Source organism: Chiloscyllium plagiosum, chromosome 12 (assembly GCF_004010195.1).
Source record: "Chiloscyllium plagiosum isolate BGI_BamShark_2017 chromosome 12, ASM401019v2, whole genome shotgun sequence".
Classification (NCBI taxonomy): domain Eukaryota; kingdom Metazoa; phylum Chordata; class Chondrichthyes; order Orectolobiformes; family Hemiscylliidae; genus Chiloscyllium; species Chiloscyllium plagiosum.
The window spans coordinates 10,080,419-10,101,751 of NC_057721.1; the positions used below are offsets into that span (position 1 = coordinate 10,080,419).

The 21,333-nt window shown below is 43.8% G+C and overlaps 1 protein-coding gene across 1 annotated transcript in view; it reads left to right on the plus strand.

Moving 5' to 3' along the window:
• The window catches only part of wwc3 (WWC family member 3), a 186,774-nt gene that overhangs the window by 110,080 nt on the left and 55,361 nt on the right, over nt 1–21,333 (plus strand). Inside the window, exon 6 of the mRNA XM_043700448.1 lies at nt 19,860–19,989. Coding sequence (XP_043556383.1) covers nt 19,860–19,989 — 130 coding nt within the window. The remainder of the gene's footprint in view (nt 1–19,859; nt 19,990–21,333) is intronic.

The window sequence follows — 21,333 nt, forward strand, 5'->3', positions numbered from 1 at the left end:
GCAAATGAATTAGTGATGTACGTAGTTATGTTTGGTTTGCGTAGACAGGGGCAGTTGTTGCAATCCAAAAGCAAAGCGTTATGCAGAATGCTTTGACATGATGAGGTGCAGCTAAGTTATTATGTGCTATTAATTGTTCCAGTTTGGCAATGCTCTGCTTATGGTTGGACAGCAAATTGCAAGAATCAGACTCAACATTTTAAAGCAACATTGTATCTCGTTTTAGGCATGGCATAACCCAGCTCTCGCAATTACTCTGAATTATAATTTCTCTCCCACCTTAGAAAGGGCAAGTTAACATGTCAGCTTGTGGCATGCATGCCAACTACGCGTTCATCAGCAGTAAAAAAAAGCACAGCAGGAGAATCGACGTTTCGGGCCCGAATTCTGATGAAGGGCTTTGGCCCAAAACGTCGAGTCACCTGCTCCTCAGATGCTGCCTGACCCGCTGTGCTCTCCCAGCCCCACACTCTCAACTCTGATCTCCAGCATCTGCAGGCCTCAGCTTCTCCTAACTTATTTTGTGTCTTCAATGTTGTAAACCATCCCAGGGTATTTTAGTGGAGTATAATGAGACAAAATTGGCACTAACCCATGCAAAAGATGTTCGGAAAGTTGACCAAAATCTTGCTGTAAAGAAGTATTAAGGTGAATGTCTTAATGAAAAAATATACAATCGATATTTTAAGAAAGGTGCTAAGGAGTATGATGATTTGAAAAGGCAATTGGTATTGGACTGTCTGCTTTTCCGAAAACCATTTTGTTGAGTCCCTTCTCAGCACTTCCTTCCCTGACACATTCTCTGATGGTGACTTATAAGAGCTAATTGTGCTCTGATGTCCTGTTGAAAGCACGCTGCAGAGTCCAAGTACGTGGAACTTGTTAATAATATTATACTCCCAGGTTAGGTAATCTCCCCTCCACGGCTGTGGGGAAAGGACTCGGATGTTGGACTGTTTGGGTAGTTTAAGAAAGGTGAGGGGAATTGTAGACCAGTTAGCCTAACACCTGCTGTCAGGAATTTAACTGAGTCTGTAATTAAAGTTAGAGTGACTGAACGCTTTGGACATTTTCAGCTCTCAAGGAGCGCGTGAGTATGAATTTGTAGATTACACCTAACTAATCTGATTTTGAGGTAACTAATGTGATGGACAGTGTAACTCTATATGGACTTTCCGAGGCATTTGATAAAGTCGGTTAGAAGAGACTGTTGGCTAAATTTGTCGTTCATGGCACTGTTTGTAGTGTTCCCAAACCTCCAGGATTGGACTGCAGTCTCCAGGAATTGGTCAATCTTCTGTGCACTAAACTGAAAAAAAATTGGCACATTATATGCTTTTTGTCATTTTCTTTGAATATTTCGAGTAACTGGATACAAAATTGTGAACATATTGGGGGGAAATTTTGTTTGGCTAATGAGTCTTTGTGCTTTCTGATTAATGGTGGAAGGCAGAATGCTACAAGGATGGGTGGTTTGGATGACTAAAAGCTATCATGTGATGAGACCTCCAGGAGTAGATTGAGTCACAGTTCGCAACCTTAAACGGAAGGCAAATGGTTGGACTGATTAGCAATTTGGCAGAGCCACAGGAGATGGAGGTTGGGGTTGATGGAAAGGTAATCTAATTAGCAGTGTGTTACTGGGGAGGTGTCCCGCATGGATGTGTTGGAGATATTTTCTTTTTTTTTCCACAAGTTTACAAAAGAAAACTTAAAAAAAAGACCCAAGTATAAACATTGATATGCAGTTAAATCTTAAATAAATGATAACCAAAATCTATCAAACAAGAAAACAGTAATACAGAGAAAAAAAGACAAAACTCAACTAACTACTCATCTAACTTACAATTAACCAGAGTGTATCATTAAAATTCTTACATTATTCAAGAGGAAAAGGAAAGTCCAATGGATAACACATAAATTGAGCGGTGATATACATGCTCGGAATGTGTTAACATCAGATCATAACACAACTCGTATTTATCCAAAACATCCCGAGCATAGAGCATATAAAGTTCACAAAATTAAATGCTCTTTAGTACATTCAGATCAATATAATAAAAAAAATTTCTAAATAGTTTAAAAAAAAGTATAAAACGTATTTAAATGGAGATCTTCCCCCTTATTCCCAGGGGGCATCACATCCTTTCCAAAAAACCCATCATAACCTCTCCCAACCAGTGCCCCACCCTTGACCCAGGCACCCCACGATAGGATAAAGAAAATTCAAGTATACTACTGAACTAGAACTAACAGTGAGTACCCTATCCCCACCCCCACCCCACCCACACCAACACCTGGATATATTTGGTAATGTTAATACCATATATGAACATATATGACTATAAAATTACAGTCCCAGCAAATAATAATTAAATATATTAATACAAAATAACAGAGGAAAACAACCCTGCTCCCAAGGACAAAGATAAAATAAGATAAGGTAGCCATCCCCCCCCCCCATCTACATTAACTAGACCCCCTGGCCTATATGAATATGTATGTATGTATATATATATATATATATATATATATATGAATAAATAGTCCTTCTTCCCACCCCCCGGAGATAATATTAAACAGTAAGATAATGAAAGGAAAAAAAAGGGGGATAGACCGAGGTGGGGGTTGGGCAAAACAGCATCAATTAACTCTTATAGTTTGTCTAAGAGAGTCCAAAAGTTCCTTGGCCTTCTCCGATGATCCGAAGTTAAACACGGACCCTTCATAGCCCTAGCGTAGTATAGCTGGGTAGCGCAAAGAGTATTGAATGTTTAAATCCCTTAAACACTTCTTTGCTGGGGAAAAGTCCTGAAATAACATAATCTTGGATCCTTTATGAGTCATGGCTTGTGGATCTTTCCCAAGATTTCTGGAGGCTTCCAAAAGCATCTGCCTCACCTTATAGCTCTGCAGTTGGAACAGGACCGGGCGGGGGCGCTGGTTCGAGCCGGGCCCGCGTATTGTGACCCGGTAGGCCCGTTCTACCCCTACCTGGCCTGATCCAGCCTCCAGATTCAATAACTGCAGAAGCCAGTGTTCAAGGAACCTTGTAAGCTGGCCGCATTCGGGAAAGCCCAGCAAACGAATATTTTTTCGACCTCGAGAATCGAGGTCGTCAGTGTGATTCTCTAAGGTCCGGACTTGCTGCTCGAGAGTCTGGACCCGATCCACGGCCAATTCTGCAATGGCCTCGGAGGTCGCACCCTTATCTCCGCCTCTCCGTCTCGGCATTCTATTTCTTCGATGTCTCGGCCGTGCTTTTGTAGCGCGGCCAAGAATGAATTCCACCAACTTCAGGACTCTTCTATGAAAGCATCGATCTTCGCATCGAGTTTGGAGATTATTTCTGCGAAGCTCGCCACCGTAGGTAAGTCCCCCGGGGTGACTGCGGACCCCTCTGCTGCAGGTGGGGAGGGTAGGGGTGGGGGAGGGGCTGCTGCCTGCTGAGAACTGCGGGCTCTTTTCTCCCTAGTCATTTTTACAGGAGACTGAACTGTATAAATTTAGTACTAAGCCACTAATTACATTAAATAAAAACTATTTTTAGTTGATTTGGTGAGTGTGGTGGGGGAGGGTGGCCCACTTTGCCTAGGTCTTGGGAGGAGCACGATAGACTCAGACTTGCTGAGTCGCCGCCATCTTGGATCTCCCGGAGATATTTTCCAAACTACCTGTCTCGCACTGTTATACTCTGGAGCAGGTGGGACTTGAACCTGGAACTCCTGGTTCAGAGGTGTGGACTCTACCACTACACCACAAGGGTCCTTCTGTGTTGGATTCTCAACGATTCACAAGTCATGAATGACTTTCTGCAATTATTAAAGTCACAAATCCAAATTTGCTGATGACGTGAAGATCGGCAGCATGGTAATTGTGTAAAGAGAGGTAAATCATGATACAGAGGTTGACAGATAAAACAATGGGCAAAACTACAGTTTATTTTAATGTAGGTAAATGTGAGGTCTTTGGCTTTGAGTGCAAAATGCATGGAATAGGGCATTTTCTAAATGGTGAAAAATTAAACACTGCTGGCCCTGAAAGACATGAGGATCCAGATTGATAATCGCTAGATGGCTCAGTAGTTAGCACTGCTGCCTCACAGCACCAGGGACGCAGATTCGATTCCAGCCTCGGGCGACTGTCTGTGTGGAGTTTGCACATTCTCCCCATGTCTGCGCAGGTTTCCTCCAGGTGCTCCGGTTTCCTCCCATAATTCAAAGATGTGCAGGTTAGGTGAATTGGCCATGCTAAATTGCCCAGAGTGTTTAGGGATATGTAGGTTAGGTGCCTTAGTCGGGGGTAACTGTAGAGGAATGGGTTTGGGTGGGATACTCTTAGAAGGTTGGTGTGGACTTGTTGGACCAAAGGGTTTGTTCCACACTGTCAGGAACAAATGCACAAATGATCAAAAATACACATGAAATGTGGGCCTCTTAGCAAGAGAACTAAAGTATTAAGGGAAGCAATAGGGTCTTGTTGCTTGGTGTTAGTGTCCATACCTTAGGGCCAGAAGGTCCTCCTTGTCCCAGACATATGTCTTAGATATCTGAGCAGGGAGATGAAAATAGCCATCAGGAGAGAAGTTATGATTAAGATACACAAAACTTCAATTTGTTCACACTTGGACAAGTGAGCGAGACTCTTAGTGCCACAGCTCAGTTTGTTTTTGATCTCTGCGGCATGTGGTTATATGTTTCACAGAATGATGCCTGGAAACTGGACTTCAATTACCAGGAGAAATTTCACCAACAGAGGTTGAGTTCCCCAAAATTCAGCATCTGAAGGGGTGATCTTAATATAATTTTTATAAGATATTCAGAGAAAGAGCCAATATTGATTGGGAGAACTGTTAATGTGGAGTACAGGATTGAGTGCACAGTCAAAAACAAAAGCTAGACATTTCAGAAGTGAAATTGGGAAAGACATTGCAAGCACAGGGTGGGAGAAGTATGGATCATCCTTGCGCAAATTGACATTATACAAATTGTTAATTTTAAATCTGAGATTGATCAATATTTGTCAAGGAAATGTATTAAGGGGTTTGGGGCAAAGGTAGATCTGCAGAGTTATGTTGCAGATTGGCCACATTCTTGTTGATTAGTGAGACTGTATGGCCAATTTCTTTGAGTTCCTATATTGTGTAGAAGCTCTTTCAGAAAGCATGCACCGGGACAATGGGTCAAATGGCCGCCTCCTGGTTTGTAAGATTTTACAGCTTTTTTCTGCGTCAATTTATGAAGTTGACGACCTGATTCCCTTTAACAAAGGTCGCAACAATGACTATTACTGTTCAGGAATCTAAACCCTTGTTGCTGATGTTTTCACACCTTCCCATCTGTTTCTTGGAAGAATCTATTTGTCGCTCCATTGATTTCCTTTCTTTTGGAAGGTGTTGAGAGCTGTCCTACGTCACTTCTTCCAGATCACCTTTCATCTGGCTTCATTGATAAATTTAAGTGGACGATCTCAAGCTTGTCTGCAAAAAAAGGAGAAGTGTTTGACTGTTCGCACTCCAGGCTCTGTACCAAACATGTTTTTAATACCAACCATGCAGAAACACAGCGCTTTTGAAGATGATCAGAGGCAAACTTCGTTTGTAATCTCTTTGAACAGAGGCTGAGGCATCAGTACTAACTTGGAGGTTGACCGCTTATCAATTAGTCACATCGGGTAGCAGTTGTATTTCAGTTGGCACTTTGGCTGTGGGCATTTTGAATAGATGGAAGTTTCAAGCTACTTTGTAGTAACTGTATTGCCATCTCATGTTAATTAGGGTCTTGGGATCATACAACATTTGGTTAGGTGGGGGCAGGGGATAGTGGTAGTGGCCGTTGCTCTGGCCAGACATTCTGAATTCATGTCTCACTTGCCATAAAGGTGTATACAAACATATTTTTTAAAAATTAGACTCAAAAAATTAGGCCCCCAAGCTGTTAAATGTACTGGCAGGGCCTTGAGAGGGAGAAGAAAGAAGTGTAGAAATGTACCATTGTAATTAAGATATCAGAGACTACTTTATCATTTACATTAGGGTCTCTGATCTTGCAGGTGCTCCCGATTTGAAAAATTAATCCATAATCCAAAGAGTGAGAAATGATTTTGGAAGGCTGACTAGACGTCTCCCATTCCCCCCAGTCCTGACTCCAGTCATCTGCTGTCCAATGGCATACCTTCTGATAAGCCCGCTGAGTAAAATATGGATATAGTGAAGATAATTGTGATTGTCTCAATATTAATGAAGTATTTTTAATCAACACCATGGACCTGGATCTTTACCTGACGGTGTCAACAGGAAAATGACACTCTAAAAATGAAGGAACTACCCAAAGTTTGTAATCCCTGAGAAGGACAGAGAAGGTTGGTTCTTGTGGCAGTGATAGTGTACCTACCTTTGGACCAGGAGGCTTGAGAGTTGAAGTCCCACCTAATCCAGAGGGTGTAGTGGCATCCCTTTCCAGGTTGATTGGAAAATATCTGTACCTGTTCCAGTGAGCTGAGGAAGGGCTCACAATAACCATGGAAGGAGTGGGCTCAATAGACTGAAAGGATTTTCTTTTGTTCCAGTTAGTCTGCATTTATATAGTGCCTTTATCATTAATGCAAATATTTGAGGCACTTAACAGGAGAGTTCTCACCCAATATTCGACCCTCTGTCATTGTAAGAAATGTTAGGAAAGGCGAGCAAAATGCTTGATCTAAGACCATTTCTTCAAATTGTGTCTTAAAGGAGGGGAGTGTGTTAGAAAGGCCTAGTGATTTAAGAAAGGCATTTTAGAGTTTAGGTCCTCAGCAGCTTAAAAACATGGAGAATGATGGACAATGATCGGAACAGGGAATATTGAAGAGATCATAATGAAGAGTGTGATGTTCTTGGAGGATTGTAAGGCTGGAGGACATCGGAAAGCTAGGATACCCTACATTATCTGACAACATAAATCTTTGAGGGACAGAGTTGGTCTTTCCATTCTTTGCTAAATCTCGTCCACATTATCTGTATTACTTCTAGTTATAATGCAAATACCTAAAATTGAAGTGAATATTTTATTATCTTCTTATCTCAGTTTTGAAAGGTCTTCCCTTTTACTCTAAGGCTTTGCTGTTTAGTTCTAGTCTCTGTTGCCAATGGAAACATCTTCCCAATGTCCACTCTGTCTAGGCTGGGCCTGTCTGTGGGGAGAAAGTGAGGTCTGCAGATGCTGGAGATCAGAGCTGAAAATGTGTTGCTGGAAAAGCGCAGCAGGTCAGGCAGCATCCAGGGAACAGGAGAATCGACGTTTCGGGCATAAGCCCTTCTTCAGGAATGAGGAATCCTGCCTGTCTGTGTCAAGCCTATGGATTCAAACCATATGATGAAACTGTGATGCATCGAAGAGGCTAAAGTACTGTTGACGTTTTAAATAAATGGAGGGATCCTTAACAACCGTTGATATATTTTAAATTAATTCTGTAATGAGACCAATCAGTCCATCAGTCCTGTACTGGCACTTTGAAACAGCCATGGTAGTCCATCTCACTCTCCTCCCCATTCTCCATAGCCTTGCAAAACTCTCCTGTTCAAGTTACTAACTACAGCAAACATTTTATTAACAGACAGGTACCTGTGGGACCAGGAGTTTGACATTTAATCAAATATTCAAGTTGATCAAGAGTTCCATATAATCGGGTGTAAAAACACATACTAAGCAAGAGAAACGTAATGTGGGGGAATACATAACACTGTTATGCTTTATTATTTAAGTGATTTATGCTGTAAATAATACAACTTTGCTTTCAATAAAGCTTACTGCCCAAACCCCTATTCACTCGCACCATCCCTTAACTGACTACTCGGGTAGCTGTAGATGCTGGAGATCAGAGTCGAGAGTGTGGTACTGGAAAAGCACAGCAGGTCAGGCAGCATCCGAGGAGCAGGAGAATTGATGTTTCGGGCGTAAGCCCTTCATGAAGGTGCTTTTCCAGCACCACATTCTCGATCGAGATTGCGTTGGGTTCCTAATCCCATCAGACATTCGCTCTGTTAATATCAAGGTGCCTTAAATGACCAGATGAATTGATAAGTTATAAACTTACAACATAATGCTCACTTGTGCTTGCTCTGCAGCCTTATTAGATCAATATGTTGTGACCCTATACCTCAACATTTGTATTTTTTTTCATTGCTAGAAAAGGTAGAGAAAGATCAAGCCTAACCAAGGAGAGTGGAAAGAAATGGGTGACAGCTAACGTTGCTTTTACCTTTCAGTCCCAGGCAATGCAGTGGCTCCCAATCACAGGCATGCGCTGTCCACAAAAATAGCTCCTTGACCAGACCTTGTGCTCGTGCCCGCAATTATCTCACTGTGATAGCCTCACCGTGAACAGCTGCGAGCTGATCATAGCTGTTATCTTTTCATGTTTGTGTCTTTTAAAAATTATGAACTGCAGGGAGAAAGAAAGTTTTTTTAGAACAGAGATTTGCCAGGATGGCTGCATAATGTCACAGAAAGGACTTTAATACCTCGTGTGACCTCTGTTTTTGTGGCTGTGGGCTCCTGCAATATGCAGACAATCGGGAGCCAAGGAGCTGTTTACAATGAAGCTGAATGATTCTCAGCGAACTGGAAACAAGATAGAAAGACACGAGAGGCTGAGAGAGAGAAAGACACAGCAGTGTGTGCAGTTGTTTTCCCCAACAGAGGCTGCCTGTTCTTTGCAGCAAAAAAGCAAGCCAGGTTTAAATTTGAATGAAACCACTGACCTTGCTGTGAGCTGCGACTTTTGAACTGATAAATTGGAGACATTTTCACAGTGCATCAGTCACTTGGTACTTCTTATACATCAGTAGAAACTTACAGAGAAAGGTAACTGTATACTAAGGGCTAGGTTAGATGAAGTACGATCATCTCAATATAAGAATTAGGAAGCAAAGATCTGTCAACTAATGTTTCATTTTTTATACCTCCACCAATAATCTGTTTTCTTAATTTGTCTGTCTGTGTGTATGTAATATGTAGGTAAAGGTGAGCTTATAAAGGGATTAGAATTTTACTTAGTGTTGTATGGCAGTGCTTTTACATCTGCAGCTATAGTCCAATTACTTATTATAATTCCTGTTGAGTACAGAATCCTGGCGTATGCTTTCTATCACCCTTGATCTGAACATGAGGTAGACTGGGGCACTCTGAGTACCTTTAAAACAAAACCTTTAACAGTTCAGTATGACTGTGGGAATAGTGGAGCCTGTGAGCTACGCCAGTGGGAGGTAACATTTGTGCGATAACAATAGGATTGGGTATTCCTCTGGAGTTGTTATAGTGTATGCAAGCTGGGGAAGGGAGAAGTTCCATTGGCCTGTGCTATGTTCTGAAATATAAATGAAGTTTTGGGTGAATAATAAGATTTCCTGAGTTTCATGGCAGCAATTGTCACCTGCCTCTAGAGCAAGAATTTGTCCCAGTGGTTTTGATGGACTACTTTGGTTTCCTGGGGATGATAACAGTTTGAACCAATAATCAGAAGATTGAGTTCAGACCAGTAATGATTGTATTGAGGCACATTCCTGATGAAGAGCCTATGCTCGAAACGTCGACTCTCCTGCTCCTCAGATGCTGCCTGACCTGTTGTTGTTCTCCAATACCACACGTTTTGACTCTGGCCTGCACCATTGGCAGTCCTCACTTTCTCCCATTGTAATGAGGTCAGACAGGTGGACCTCATAGAATATGAGTTCCCTGAATGGGGCTGTTCATCTGATCTGATCAAGGCCGATTTCTCTCTCGTTCTCCCTCTGCTGAAGGGAACTCAACCTGAGAGAGAAGGGGAAGCAGTTTAGAATTTGGAGAAGTGGGGAGGCGAAGACATTTATGTGGGCTCTTTGCAATCGCAGAAATGTCTCGATGCATTTTGGTGAGGTTTAGGCAGGGTTGTGATGTAAGAAGAGTGGCAGCTAATGGGCATGTATCAAGCAGCCAAAAACAGTAATGTGATCGTGACCGCATTATGTATTTGTGAATTTATTGAGGGATCTACACAGACCAGGACATTAGGAATAATACCCCTGTTCTTCTTTGTAATAATGCAATGGCAACTTTTACATTCACCAGTGCAGGCAGATATGACTTTTGTTGAACCTTCCACTTGAAAGACAGCACCTCTGATATGGCAACGTTCACTCAATACTGCATTGGATTGGCAACTTTAATCATCGTGACAAGCCCTGATCGAGATTCGAATCCAGAGTTTTATGACAGTTACACACACGCAGACACGCAGACACGCAGACACGCGCACAGACACGCACAGACACAGACACGCACAGACACGGAGACACACACGCAGACATACACACACACACGCAGACACAGACACACCAGCAACCTCTCCAGTGGAGAGTGGAATGCAAGCTGGGGAAGGGAGTGGTTCCATTGGCTTGTGCTGTGTTCTGAAATATAATTGAAGTTTTGCAGGTCAGACAGCTTTGGTGCCTCTTTGTGACAACCTGGCCTCACCTCCAGGTTATGCAGGGTAGCAGTCGGAGAATTGAATTTCATTTAGGCATGTTTTTTTGGTTCACTCGTCCCTAATTGCCAAGATACTGAGAGCCTTACTAGGCAATGTCAGAGAGCAGTTACGAGTGGGTCAGGAGTTACATGTAGACCAGATGACTGACTGACTTCCTTCCCTGGAGGTCAGTGGTGAAACCTATATGTTTGTCCAACTATTGATAATTGATTGTTTCGTGTTTACTGTCACTGAGACAAATTCACAACACCAGATTTTTTTTCTGTAAATTCCACCAGTTACCATGTTGGGATTTGAACCCATGTTCATAGAATATTAGCCTTGGGCCTCTGAATTACTAGTCCAGCGACGTTGCCCCTGCACCACTGCCTCCTCACCTTTTTATGTTTTTTTAACTTTTGCTAAAAAAAATCTTAGCAGTGTATCGACACATGATCTAACCTTTTAAATTGTATTTTTTGCTCTTTCTTATATTGTAAGGATTTTGTGATTCACACTACAAAATAAAGCCAAATATTCAATTTACAATGTGGTGATAGTGAGTTAGTCAAATAAGGTGGATTCTGAAAAATTCACAAAATGTTGGGAATTTTAATGCAAGTGTCACATGAGCAGTCATCTGTTCATGTGTCACATGGTCAAACCTCTAGGAATATGTTAGATCTGTCTTGGTAATCTGAGGTGCATGTCTGGAAGTCCAGGGCGTCATTGAGAGTCATAGAGCTGTACAGTGTGGAAACAGACCCTTCGGTCCAACTTGTCCATGCCGACTAGATATCCTAACCTAATCTAGTCCCATTTGCCAGCACTTGGCCCATAAACGCTTCCTATTCATCTACCCATCCAGATGGCTTTTTAATGCTGTCATTGCACCAGCCTCCTCCTCATCTTCTGGCAGCTCATTCCATACCCACACCTACCCTCTGCTTGAAAAAGTTGCCCCTTTCAAACCTTTCCCCTCTCACCTTAAACCTATGCCTTCGATTGGAGTCCCCCACCCCAGTGAAAGGACCTTGTCTATTTACCCTATCCATGCCCCTCATGATTTTATAAACCTCAGTGAGGTCACCCCTCAGCCTTCGACCTTCCAGGGAAAACAGCCCCAGCCTATTCAGCCTCTCCCTACACTCAAATCCTCCAACCCTGGCAACATCCTTGTAAATCTTCTCTGAACCCTTTCAAGTTTCACAACATCCCTCCTATAGCAGGGAGCTGCCGATAATGGCCGATGTGACATTCAGGGAGTGCACTGGTGATATTTTAATGCTTGCTGTTGGGAGAATGTGTCTCCATCCTGAGTGCTTGAGAGCAAGGACAATGCTGTGAAATAGACTCTTTGGCCGAGTTGAGCCAAACATGCGTGCTGCTTTAAAATGGGGCACAATTTGCTTTTTTTTTTCCCCTGTGTTGCTGATGTCTGAGAGTAAAGAGCAAGTCTCCAGTCTTAGTGTTGCACCTTGGTGATTGAGGAATCATTGTGCCGTCACTAAACGCAACCAAAATAGCAACGTCAAGTCTGAGCCCAAATCCCTTTCCTGTTTCTGCCCCCCCCCCCCCCCACCAAACTTCCCAGCTTAAAAACCCTGAGGTAATTCTGGAATAGAATGTGATTGCTTGTCAGCACCTCAACAAAGACTGAGAGAATGTATAATACATGAGGCAGAGTAAACACATACACAAAACATAGTGGGGGGGGGGTGCGGTTGAGGGGGGTGTGGGTAGGGGGCAGGGGTGATCTTCAGATAACAGTCAAACGTCTCTAAGTCTGTGCTGTGTTAGAATAAAGGTTCAATTGTTTTCTGCTGCCGGGCAGGCTGAGCGAAAAGCTGGCCACTTGAACAGTACCTGCTGTTGATGGAAAGCTTTGCAGGAAGTGGGCTGTGGTTAGGTGAGGGAATGTTGCCAGCAGCTGATGTAAAAGGCAGCCGAGGCGACAGAACTTTCCATTCTTTCAGGATGTACTGTATATCTTTCAGGGAGAATGGTTAAGGCGGCTGGTGCTGAGCTTCCACGAGATGTGAAGCAACATAATGTTTTCCTTTTCCCAGCCCAGTGTGCTGAACGCACTGAGAACTCATTGACGCCAGCAAAAAAAAAAACAAATTACCTTGCATCAGCCTGCGCTGAAATATTCAGTCAGATAGAGATGGCCCTGATATCACTTTGTTTTCTTTTCATTCACTCATGGGATGTGGGCATCACGGACTATAAGACCATAAGACATAGGAGCGGAAGTAAGGCCATTCGGCCCATCGAGTCCACTCTGCCATTCAATCATGGCTGATGGGCATTTCAACTCCACTTACCCACATTCTCCCCGTAGCCCCGTTGACTGTGCCAACATTTCTCGCTCATCCCTTGCTGCACTTGAGAAGGTGATGGTGAGCTGCCTTCTTGAGTTGCTGCAGTCCGTGTGCTGTAGGTTGACCCACAATGCCCTTTGGGAGGTAATTCCAGGATTTTGACCCAGTGACCATAAAGGAACGGCAATGTATTTCCAAGTCAGGATGGTGAGTGGATTGGAGGGGAGGTTGCTGGTGGTGGTATCTGCTACCTGTGACCTTCTAAATGGAAGTGGCCATGGGTTTGGAAGGTGCTGTCTAAGGACCTTTTGGTGAATGTTTGCGGTTCATCTTGTAGATAGGAATAACTACTACTACCAAGAGTTTGTGGTGGAGGGAGTGGATGCTTGTGGGTGTGGTGCCAATCAAACAGGCTGCTTTGTCTTGGAAGGTGTCAAGCTTCTTGAGTGTTGTTGGGGCTGAACACATTCAGGCAAACGTTGAGTATTCCATCACACTCCTGATTTGTAGATGGTGGACAGCTTTGGGGGTGAGTCACTCGCCACAGTGTTCTGAGCCTCTGACCTGCTCTTGTAGCCACTGTAGTTACATGGCAAGTCCAGTTCAGTTTCCAGTCAATGGTAACACTCCCCCCCCCCAACACCCCCCCCCCAACACCCCCCCCCAACACCTAGGTTATAGTTGGGGTGGGTTACTGTATTTACATCATCAATGTAACCTGCTCCCAATGTTACAAAACTTCAGTTCCAGTGTATCCTCGTGTTTCTTTGCCCTTTAATTAAGCTGGATATGGTTGACTCCTTGCAACCTCCTGCATGCAGATCTAAGTTTCCTATTTCCTACAATCATTCTACCTATTATTTACTATCTATGCTACTTAACTCTCTGATCTGCTTGTATCGCTCGCAAGACAAAGCTTTTCACTGTGCCTTGGTACACGTGACAATAAATTCAATTCAATTCAATGGACATAAGCTCTTCTTCTGGACCTCTTTACCTCTCTCTCCCAGCCCTGGCCAATTCACCTAACCTGCACATCTTTGGACTGTGGGGGGAAACCAGAACACCTGGAGGAAACCCATGCAGACACTGGGAGAACATGCAAACTCCACACAGACAGTTGCCTGAGGCAGGAATTGAACCCGGGTCCCTGGCGCTGTGAGGCAGCAGTGCTAGCCACTGAGCCATCATGCTGCCCTAGTTTAGCTTTCAGTAGTTGTTGGGGTTTTGAAGTTGATTGTGGAAGTTGCCATACCTCCCTCTCTACCAGAATTTTCTCTTGATGTTCCTTCTTCCTGGACTGGAGAAAGGTTGCACATGAGATGATCTATTTTACCAAAGGTGTGGGATGTTATTGTATTGGAGCTGTTGGTGTTTCGTAGTTAAATAATCTATTATTCTGTTAAGTTTTCCAATCGAGTTAAACTTAGTCCAAACCTTCCTTCTTTTTGTTTGTATTTTAATTGTAGTGTTGGAATAAAGTGTATTTTGCTTAAAGTGCAGTAGAGTAACCAATTGAATTACATCTAGAACGGAACACCTTACACTTGCCTTTAAATGAGATAAAAGTTAGAGTCTAGGATATCCCCTTGATACATTTGAAAGGGGTTTGGTCTAGTCCATAAGATGCAGATGCTGGAGATCTGAAACAAAAGAGAAATTGATGGCAAAACTCAGCAGGTCTGCCAGTGTGTGTGGAGAGAAAGCAGAGTTAACATTTCAAGTCCTGTGATTCTTCATTAGGAATGGTTCTGATGAAGAGTCAGCAGCCCTGAAAAGTTAACTCTACTTTCTCTCCACAGGTGCTGCCAGCATTGCTGAGATCTGCCATCAGTTTCAGTTTCTGCTTGTGGTCCTCTCCCTGTTTTTGAAATAGCGCAGAAGAAACTTATACGCCCACATGAGAGGTCAAACAGGGCACTCTCGTTTCATGCTAGTTGAGAATGTGGCATCTCCAACAGGGTAGCCCTGTTTCTGGAGTATCAGCCTTGATTTCAATATTGCAGACCTGGAATGGAAATCGATCTCCGAATCTTGCGATGCAATGGGGAAAGTGCTACTAAGTAGATCACCACTGACACCCATCTGGAACATGGCAACCAGTAGGATCCCACAAAGAATAACGAGACAGCCAGCTGACAGTATTGTTTTAATGTTGGTTGAGAATTGATTGCTGGTCAGGATATTGGGGAAAACTTGTGCTGCGCATTGTGGCCCATTGGAACTGCTCCAATCCTCTGAAGAGCATCCCACTCAGAGTCAAAGTGTGTACTGCTGGGAAAGCACAGCCAGTCAGGCAGCATCTGAGGAGCAGGGGGAATCGACATTTTGAGCATAAGCCCTTCATCAGGAATGATGAAGAGCTTATGCTCAAAATGTTGACTCTTCTGCTCCGCGGCTGCTGTCTGACTGGCTGTACTTTTCCAGCGCCACACGCTTTGACTCTGATCTCCAGTCCTCATTTCCTCCCATTCAGACCCAACCGTCTACCCTATCCCTCTAAATCTGCATTTCCCATGGCTAATCCACCTAATCTACACATCCCTGAACACTATGGGCAATTTAGCATAGCCTTGCCACATGAGGCTAGCCCCTCTGGGAATGGTCTCTGGACAGAGACTGAATCCAGGTTGACGTGAGGCTCTGTGATAAGGCTCGCGGGTTTTGCTTTGTAGCTGGTCATCCTGTGAACTCACTGTCACTGCAACACTGCAGCTCTCAGCTCATGCTGCTGCAGGTCTGTACACCTTGCAGAATTCCTTGACTAACCTGGGTCATTGGGGGGAGGAAGCGGGTTTAAATCACGCTCCCTACAATGGGGTTGCACGGTGGCCCAGTGGTTAGCACTGCTGCCTCACAGTGCCAGAGACCTGGGTTCAATTCCCGCCTCAGGGGACTGACTGTGTGGAGTTTGCACGTTCTCCCCGTGTCTGCGTGGGTTTCCTCCGGGTGCTCTAGTTTCCTCCCACAGTCCAAAGATGTGCAGGTCAGGTGAATTGGCCATGCTAAATTGCCCGTAGTGTTAGGTAAGGGGTAGATGTAGGGGTATGGGCGGGTTGCGCTTTGGCGGGGCGGTGTGGACTTGTTGGGCCGAAGGGCCTGTTTCCACACTGTAAGTAATCTAATCTAATCTAACCTGCACGTCCTAGGACTATGGGAGGAAACCCTCACAGACACAGGGAGAAAGATGGAACTGAACCTGGGTCCCTAGTGCAGTGAGGCAGCAGTGCTTCCTGCTGTGCTAGTGTGCCACTCTGTTCTTTAAATGGTTTTGCAGGATCTTTCACACCAACCTGAGAGAATATGATGGAGCTTACTTTAGCATCTCGTCCTTAAGAAAATATCTTTGACATACCTACTGCACTAAAATGTCAGCCTGGCATTGAGCCAAGGCTCTTCCCATTTGCTCCAGTAAAGTCTTTTTTTGTTGTAGTTGAGTCATGCAGACTCACGGGTACGGTAAATAGGCAAACCCTGTTGAGTGTCTCCAGGGTTCTCTGCTTGTTTTGAGATTACTAGCACCCACAGAATTTGGCTTTTATTACAAGGGATAAATCCCATCAAACAAAACCAAGAACTACATGTGGCAATATTATCGCATTAAGAGGTGTAATTTCTCCTGGATTTTAGATTAGATTAGATTCCCTACAGTGTGGAAACAGGCCCTTCGGCCCAACAAGTCCACACTGACCCTTCAAAGAGCAACTTACCCAGACCCGTTCCCCTACCCTACTTTTTAACCCCTGACTAATGCACCTAACACTACGGGCAACACTACACCAACCTGAGAGAATATGATGGAGCTTACTTTAGCATCTCGTCCTTAAGAAAATATCTTTGACATACCTACTGCACTAAAATGTCAGCCTGGCATTGAGCCAAGGCTCTTCCATAAGCATTTGCTCCAGTAAAGTCTTTTTTTGTTGTAGTTGAGTCATGCAGACTCACGGGTACGGTAAATAGGCAAACTCTTTTCCCTGGGGTTGGGGAGTCCAGAACTAGAGGGCATAGGTTTAGGGTGAGAGGGGCAAGATATAAAAGAGACCTATGGGACAACTTTTTCACACACAGGATGGTATATGTATGGAATGAGCTGCCAGAGGAAGTGGTTGAGGCTGGTACAATTGCAACATTTAAGAGGCATTTGGATGGGTATATGAATAGGAAGTGTTTGGAGGGATATGGGCCGGGTGCTGGCAGGTGGGACTAGACTGGGTTGGGGTATCTGGTCGGCATGGACAGGTTGGACCGAAGGGTCTGTTTCCCTGCTGTACATCTCTATGACTCTGATGTTTCACAGCTTGTTGCTCGCATAACGTTACAACGGAAGGTAAGTTTCAAGATCCAAACACCATCTATTTACACTGACTGAAAAGGTTGTGAGGAGCCCGAATGCTCTTAGGGCATGTCGATAATCTGGGCTTGATGAGTTGTGCTTCTCTTTGTCAGTGGCCCCTTCAGTACTAAAGCAGGCGTTGTATTTTAATCTGAAGTCCTGTGTTATCTGTCACACATTCCAGGACAGCTTTTGGCTTCTAGGGCAGGAGATATGAGGCTTGTAAAAGATGAATTTAATGGCTCTGAAACCGTACAGGGTTTCTCCCAGTCTTTGAAGGACCTGAGGAGAATGCGTCAATTCCGTGGAGTTTTAGCAAAGGCTGAAGTATGATAAAAATGTGAATTGGTTTACGATTTTAAATAGGAATTGAAATATAGCTGATGGCAGGTTAACCCGAAGGCAGTATTCTGTTTCAGATAATAACTTCAGATGACTCGTGCAACCTAGAGTGAATGGCGACTTAGTAGGTTGATAAATCAAGAGGAGAGTTGGACCTCTGGGAACGTCATTAGTGGATATTAACTTTGATCCGGGCTGGTTAAAAGGCATCGTGAGTGAAGGGGCTGAACAAATATGTCTGCAGCATTGCACACGGGAGGCACCATTTTTGTTTTCTAGAATGTTCTGTCCACACCTACCAAGTCTCTTGAGGGGGGTGGGGGAGTCAAAAGGTTGCTTTAGTCCGTGACTGATTTGACTCGTCGTGTTTGACTCTAACCTTGTGACTTTGCTGCAAGCCAAGGTGCTGGGGTTGGGTTGGTGGAAGAGAGGGGCAAACAGTTTGGGGAACGGTCCTACCCGGCTGACGGTTGGGTTTCCCCAAAAATGCTCAAGACAGATCCCACCCTCCTGCTCGCTGCTACATTCTCTGCACGTTGTAACAGATTGACTTGTGTTCTTGTTCTCGGAAAGTCTCAACATTTTGAATGGTGTCAACCGTGGCCTTGTGTTACATCACTGGTTTTCCATGTATGGGTTTCCCTGCAATTGTTAGCACCCTCCCGAGGACAGCCCCGTGATTATTCACGCGCCCGTCTGAAACCCTGGCTTCCATGTGACAGCCTTGGGGGTCAGAGAGAGAGGCTAGCTATCATTCCAGAAAATTTACGCCCAAGTGTAAGGTTGAAAAGAGCAGAAACTTAAAAGGAGCAGCTATGTTTCCATTCAGTGGGCAGAAATCTTGAAATGCATGCAGTGAATCCTGGAATCACTGCATGCATTCCTCCCCCATCTCCTTCTCCAACTGTGATCAGTGGCCTGGTTTAGATAAACCCAGATTTTACACTACAAGAGGCTGAATCCTATTGGGTAACAGTTTCAAAGGGAAGTAATTTTTAAAGCCTTCAAAAGAAGCTGGAGATATGAAAGGAGATATTACAGAGGTTAAATTCATTTATCCAGGAAATAAATGATTATGTTCAGGGTGTGGAACAAAGACAAATGGAACTGAGATTATCCGGAGAGGGTACTAATGGGAGTAGATGGGGAGGCTTCAGTTGAGTAGTGAAGAAGGTGTTTGCCTTTATTGGTCAGTGCATTAAGTAAATGAGTTGGGAGGTCATGTTGCAGCTGTACAGCACATTTGTTAGGCCATCTTTGCAACACTGTGCTCAGTTCTGGTCTCCCTGCTATAGGAAAGATGTTGATAAACTTTAGAGGGTTCAGCAAAGGTCTCCAAAAATGTTGCTGGGTTTGGAGGGTTTGAGCTATAGGGAGAGGCTGAACAGGCTGGGGCTATTTTTCCGGGAGCATCGGGGGCTGAGGGGTGACCTTATAGTGATTTATAAAATCATGAGGGGCATGGATAGGGTAAATAGACAATGTCTTCTCCCCAAGGTAAGGGAGTCCAAAACTAGAGGGCATAGGTTTAAGATGAGAGGGGCATAATGTAAAAGGGACATAAGGGGCAGCTTTTTCACGCAGAGGGTGGTGTGTGTATGGAATGAGCTGCCAGAGGAAGTGGTGGAGGCTGGTACAATTATAGCATTGAAAAGGCATCTGGATGGGTAAATGAATAGGAAGGGTTTGGAGGGATATGGGACGAGATTGATTTAGGATATCTAGTCCGCAGAAACGAGTTGAACCGAAGAGCCTGTTTCACTGTAGAATATCTCTCTGACTGTGTCTCTCTCTATGTCTATGTGAAACATGATACATACTGTGTTTGGAGTGTTATTAATTTTGAGTTTTACTCCAGTCAGAACAGACCATCATGACCTCCTCTGTCTTAGAGATAAATGTGCGATTTTTGTGGAATTGCATTCTTTTGAGGAGCTGACCTTCAGACTTTGATCAATCCTCATAAATGAACCCATGCTAAATTGTTTCTTTAAGAATTGAGTCTCCTTTGTCCCTGTGTCATAGCCTGTGTTGCAGTTTGTTGTAGCTGCTTTTGACTTGTTGATCCCAAACACTGGATGTACCAAAAGTTTTGTAATGCTGTTAGACAACAGAGTTCTTTTGCTCCCAGTGCCTTTGATTTTGTTAAACTGTGCAATGGGGGGAATAACAATGCTCTAGCGCTGACTGTCAGCAAACCTGTTCATTCAGTGATTGCAATGGCTATTCTCAAAAATGACATAAATCGCAATTGGGGATTTTATAAAAGCTGAAATCTCCGAATTGTTCCCATAAGCCAAAAAGAAATGCTAGTGCACAAAGGAGAGAAACGTAAAAAACATGGTTAAGATATTTTCTTTTTTCGTTTGATTCAGGATTGACCGCAAAATGTCTGACAGTCAAACTAACTATAAACTGGATGAAGCGCAGGAAATTATGAATGAGCTGAGAACGATCAAAAAGTCAATTACTTTAGGAGAGAAAGAGAAACAGGACCTTATTCAGGTAAGACTTTCTTCCTCCTTACCACACAAAATTAGCAGACTAACAGCCCAGGCTCCTAGACCAATCTCCCAGGGAACAGGAATCCAAATCTAAACATGGCAATTGGAGAACCTTAATTCGGTTTTTTACAAAAATACTGAAAACGTATGGCCAAAAGTGAACCTGACGCAGTTAGATTGTCATTAAAACCAACTGCTTCATTGATGTTAGAAAATCACACAGCACCAGGTTAGAGTCCAACAGGTTTATTTAGAAGCACTAGCTTTCGGAGCGCTGCTCCTTCATCAGGTGGTCATCAGCAGCGCTCCGAAAGTGCTTCCAAATAAACCTTTTGGACTCTAACCTGGTGCTGTGTGATTTTTAACTTTGTACACCCCAGTCCAACACCGGCACCTCCATATCCTGCTTCATTGAAGTCAGATAAAGTTCTTTCAGTCACTACTGCTCTTGCCTTGTCTGGTCGATGTGCAACATGAACCCCAACTAAAGTGGTTACTTTTAACTGGCCTTTAAAGAGTTTTACCAAGCCAGTCAGTTGTATGAAGCAGGAAGGGTCTGCACCAGCACATTCACAGAACCAATGGGGATGGCAATAAAAGCTGTTTTGAACAGCGCCATCCAATCTGGAGAATAAATGTTTCATTCTAAGGCAAGTTGTTGGAGGGAACCCTGAGGAATAGGATGTACATGTATTTGGAAAGGCAAGGACTGATTCGAGATAGTTAACATGGCTTTGTGCGTGGGAAATCATGTCTCACAAACTTGATTGAGTTTTTTTGAAGAAGTAACAAAGAAGATTGATGAAGGCAGAGCAGTAGATGTGATTTATATGGACTTCAGTAAGGCGTTCGACAAGGTTCCCCATGGGAGACTGATTAGCAAGGTTAGATCTCATGGAATACAGGGAGAACTAGCCATTTGGATACAGAACTGGCTCAAAGGTAGAAGACTGAGGGCGGTGGTGGATGGTTGTTTTTCAGACTGGAGGCCTGTGACCAGTGGAGTGCCACAAGGATCGGTGCTGGGTCCTCTACTTTTTGTCATTTACATAAATGATTTGGATGTGGGCATAAGAGGTACAGTTAGTTTTCAGATGACACCAAAATTGGAGGTTTGGTGGACAGCGAAGAGGGTTACCTCAGATTACAACAGGATCTTGACCAGATGAGCCAATGGGCTGAGAAGTGGCGGATGGAGTTTAATTCAAATACATGTGAGGTGCTGCATTTTGGGAAAGCAAATCTTAGCAGGACTTATACACTTAATGGTAAGGTCCTAGGGAGTGTTGCTGAACAAAGAGACCTTGGAGTGCAGGTTCATAGCTCCTTAAAAGTAGAGTCACGG